This window comes from Octopus bimaculoides, chromosome 3 (genome assembly GCF_001194135.2).
Source record: "Octopus bimaculoides isolate UCB-OBI-ISO-001 chromosome 3, ASM119413v2, whole genome shotgun sequence".
Lineage (NCBI taxonomy): Eukaryota > Metazoa > Mollusca > Cephalopoda > Octopoda > Octopodidae > Octopus > Octopus bimaculoides.
In genome coordinates this window covers 144744926-144750069 of record NC_068983.1, presented here as the reverse complement: position 1 = coordinate 144750069, position 5144 = coordinate 144744926, and the positions used below count along the sequence as shown (strand labels likewise).

Genomic DNA, 5144 nt, shown 5'->3' with positions numbered 1-5144 from the left:
AAACGTTTAAAGCGTGGATAAACTGTTTAGAGACGAGTATAACAAGTGATGATTTTCATTCTTCAGAAACGTGTATTTACAAAGTCTTTTTAATTATAAATGTTTTACTCAAATCTTTCCCTAACACAATGCAATATATTGTGAGGCGTTGAGATAAATACCTGATTATTAATAGATGTATGTAGAAAATTATTACAAGGAGACGAAAGGTTAGCGGACATAAATTTGCTCTCCCGTCACTACATTGTTTCTAAGATATAATGCTGTAACGTCACCCAGTTCACATTGCTGTGACTTAATACTTGGAAGGTATTAATGTAAGATCTAAAATAAAGACAAAGCTAAATAAATTAGTATATTTTTTAGTGAATTATTTCACCCCCACAAAATTGTGTATATATTGACATAGAAAGTAAGAATATATCACTTAAACCATATGATTCAATCATATAATACCATCATTCTGACACAAATGAAAACAAATTACAAGCAATTGTGTATTTTCTCAGGAGATAAACATTATAATACAATCAAGTAATATTGGAAATGACAAATGATAACATTCTGTAATGACAATTTATACTTACTGCAATTGGATTCATCTTCGCCGTTTAGGCAATCTATAAATGTGTTGCATTGAAGTAATGATGGCAAACATCGGCCTTCCTGACACATGAAATTGGATTTGAAGATATTACAGCTTTTGCTAGAGTTTACTGCCGTGTAAAAACAGAAAATATATGACCATTAATACATTGCACAGTAGAATATATATTCAAAATGGGAAATATAAATACGTAACATATCTGCAGAGAAAAATCACAAAATAGCGTGCACAGAGCAAGACAGACGCAATAAAACCTGAACACGCGAAGAAATATTTGCATACTCAAAAGCATAGTTATTTAATCCCCATAACTAATGACTTGCAAGTAACAAAATACAAAGTGGAACTATCGTAAGACAGTCTTTCATAAGAACATTGATGTAGGATACAAAATGTTATGTAGAAAACTCTGGACATCTGAGAACAAACTCTAGTTGGCCATAAGTAAAAACAATATGATGTAATGTCGCAAAGCATACACTAAATGCTTACTTTATCACTTTCCTTTCCGATGTATCGATAGGATCAACATGGCAAGTTTCAGTCAGGCACAGAAAAGGAGACGACTCGCCAACCCTCATGGCTCTAATCACCAGCCATAGAAACTCGGAGTTCGCCAGCGTTTCAGACGTGGTCGGATCCTTCGTGTTCAGGGTTGGGTAACACCTAGAAACCTCTTGTGGAGATACGTTATCCCTGATTAGGGGGAAAATATATCAAGGTGGATTCATTTTCTCAGTTGTCACATGATATCATTAACGGGAACTCCAATTCAGTCCACTGTCAGACGTGTGGTTCATAAGGGCATAAAGTATGTCCTAAGCGATGAGGAGATTGCAGTTAATATCCGACAAGATATAAAGGAAGAGTATGATGATGTGGTTTCGTAGCTTTTCTGATTTGAACACACTGACCTAATTTTCAAGTCAATGTACAAAACCTGCAAAGAATGGCATCGTTATTGAATCAGTTGGCTGTTCAGTAACAACATTGACAATGAGCCTAATGAAGCAAAAACGAATATTTTCCCATCGGATCACATGAGGCACCATTTAAAATTATATACACATCATATAAATAGTTATCAAGAAATCTTTTTTTATTACTAATTGTGCCTTGGAGACTCAAACGCAAGCTCTCATTTTAACTTAAATCAAGATTATCTGAAAAGTTCATTGGATAGACTATATTAATCTCTAACGTAAGAACCAGAGGACACTACGGCTGGTCTAACTCAACAAAAGTTTTTCTCTGAATTTCGTGAATTTTTCTAAGTTCTTTGGAACTTCCTTATATTTGTATCACTAACAATTTTTGATAATTTGTTTATTGCGATATATGTTAATAGTATTGCTTTGAAATGAAAAATTTGCTATTTTGTAACAGTCATGTTTTCCTATGAATCAAGAATTCATGTATTGATTTCCTCTTATTTATATATTTAACTATGTTTGAGATTAATAGTAATCCGTGGAAACCGTAAAGAAAATTTTCTGTTTATAAATCTCTTTCCGTTGTTTTGATGTATAAATTTAGCTATCAGTATTTAATTAGCTATCAGTGAATATGTATGTTTGTATGTATGTATGTATGTATGCATGTATGTATGCATGTCTGTATGTCTGTATGTACGTATACATATATATGTGTGTATATATGTATATGCATATACATATATATATATATATATATATATATATATATATATATATATATATATATATATATATATATATATATACAGAGAGAGAGAGAGAGAGAGAGAGAGAGAGAGAGAGAGAGAGGGGGGGAGAGAGACAGACAGATAGATAGATCTGTATGGTATGTGTGTATGTATAAATGTACTTTAAATTAGCGGAAATATGTTTGTGACATATTTCAACTCCTAAAGACAATTTCACAGCTGTTTACCGTGGAGAAATAATTCTCACTTATGGCAAAAGTGAAAATACACCATTATCAACTCAGTGGTGTCTTCTATTGCACTCCCGGATGCATTTCCAGTTCGTTACGCCTTCCTCTTGCGGGCTAACAAACAAAAGTTATACTGAGCTGATTACAAAGCCGTAACTTTAGAATGATTCAGTCAATGCTAGTGACTGGTTTGCGCTCGTAGACATTTCAGTCTGATTAAATATATAAGTAGTAGTAGCGCGAAGGAGTGGCTGAACATAAACTTTAGGTTAGCTTAAAGATGTTTCTCGCATATGTTTACTTCTAAAGGCAACTTCACTGAAGTTTGCCTGGCAGAAAATACTTCATACTTCGCAAAGGTGTAAATATGCTACAGATTACTAATCGGCAAGGAGTAGCTTCTCTTTGGTATCCTTTTGTGAAGAAAGCATAACAAGACAGAAATGCATCTATAGGTCAAATGGTGGGCGCCACTGGGGTGATAATGGTATACCTACGAATTTACCATAAATCAGAATGTTTTATCCAAGGTAAACTGCATTAAAATCACCTTTAGAATTAAAAATATGTCACAAATATATTTGATCTAACCTAAAGATCTGCTTCGTGATATCATATATATGCATATATACATACACACAGGTACATACGCACACAAGCACACGAGCATATATATCAGCATATATACATATATATATATATATATATATATATATATATATATATATATATATATATATATATATATATATATATAGGTGTACCTAAGTTATGCTACTGAATCTAAATAACACTGGGCAGACATTAAATCAGAATATAAACTCGACTTATCTCTATTATTTAAATTACATGGCGCCCACCATATGCCGTATTATAACAAACATATAACATATGTTAGAGAATCAGTATAGCTGATTAAGACATCTGATTTTTTTTTTTAGCAATACGGAAGAAAATCAGCCTTCCAAGATTTAAAGATAGTAAGAAAAAATAACACAAAGCATTTTGGCCAGGCTGATTATCTTTATCAATATATTATGAAAATTAATATTTGCTTACCACAAAAGGATTCATCCGTGCCTCTCCACGTGTTTTTACAATCGTTGAAACCGTCACATAGAAATTCTTTTTTAATACATCGATAGTTTTTTGGGCACATAAATTGTTCTCCTGCTTGGCACCACATTGACCCTTTTGATAAAGAATAGAACAAGCATTAGGATATGGAAGCAATATACGTATAAGCACATACAAACACTCACACCCACACACACGCACAAACACACACACACACGCACACACACACACGCACACACACACACACTCAGACACACACATTGGACTGATTTAAGAGCGCTTAACACGGTAGGACGTGGTGTGTGAACATGTGTGTGCTAAGATTTTCAAGGTGTCGTTATATTTTATTATTACGAGTTTGAGAAATAAAGAGAAACCATGCCATGTATATATATATATACACGTACACATACAATTATTTATTAATTGTTATAATGTGAATATTTAATATTTAGTAGATATGCCCTTTGCATTTTTCAATGCAAGGACCCTATTAGGCATGTTACTGATCAGATGACAAATATTCTCTTGAGGAATTTCTTGCCATGTTTCATGCAGTAATCTCAAAAGGCCTGGCCTCTGAAAGTGCTTTCTTGTTCTTTTTATGAAGTTTCCTGTCCATTATACCCCAGAGGTGTTCAATAGAGTTCATACCTGGTGACTGACTTGGCTATGGAAGCTTTTTAATGCCATTCTCATCCAACAAATCTTCGGTCATTTTAGCCGTGTGACAAGGAGCCCCATCTTCCATAAAGAATTTTTAACCATTTCACCACTGGAGGAGTCATTTCTGTAATATGGACTCATATTTATCTGAGCTCCCTCACACTCCACTAACCCTGATCAACCACCGCTCCAAATTGCTCACAGAATAATTACCATGTTTCATTGATGGCTGCAATCTTTTCACATTAAATTCTTATCAGAGAGTCTCCAGACCCACACTCGACCAGTGTAGGGAATACAGTAACTCTAGACTCATCAGAGGATATGAGAGTGTCCCAAAATGCTAGTGTCCACTCCGCCATCTCACTGGCCCAATCTTTACTCCGCTTGCTTCCTTCTTGCTGCTCTGCCATAGTAACCAAGTTTATGGAGATACCTGACAGCTGTTCTGGGAGTGACATCAACTGGTTCTGCTATGTCAGAGGCCTTGCAACGAGGATTATCCTCCACACTTCTCTTAGCAAAGAGAAGGGTCCTGTTGGAGGGCCTTGGTTGATCTGGGCGAGGTGATGTGGACTCTTTCCTCTCTGGTGAATTGCAGAATCACTCTATTAACGGTAGAAAACGGGATACCAATGTTTTCTGCGATTTTACGCTATGTTCACCTTCAGAGTTAGCCACAATATGGCCTCTTTGAAATTCAAACAGTTGCAAGGCTTCTTTTGTAAGTGGTATGATTATAGTTACATATAGAATCTGAACAACATTAATGTCAATTAATAAAAAATATAAACCTTTACGAGTTAGAATAAACGTAAAGCGATGTTTTATGGTGGTGTCTATTTACTTCTGTCATGTGTGTGAGTATGTATATATATAT

The 5144-nt window shown here is 34.6% G+C and overlaps 1 protein-coding gene across 1 annotated transcript in view; it reads right to left on the bottom strand.

The window, feature by feature from the left end:
• Window positions 1-295: 295 nt before the first annotated feature.
• LOC128247383 (G-protein coupled receptor GRL101-like) overlaps window positions 296-5144 on the bottom strand; it is a 573113-nt gene continuing 568264 nt past the window's right edge. The window contains exons 8-10 of the mRNA XM_052966804.1: window positions 3581-3712; window positions 588-716; window positions 296-324 (exon numbers count right to left, since the gene is read on the bottom strand). Of these exons, the coding sequence (XP_052822764.1) occupies window positions 296-324; window positions 588-716; window positions 3581-3712 (290 nt within the window). The remainder of the gene's footprint in view (window positions 325-587; window positions 717-3580; window positions 3713-5144) is intronic.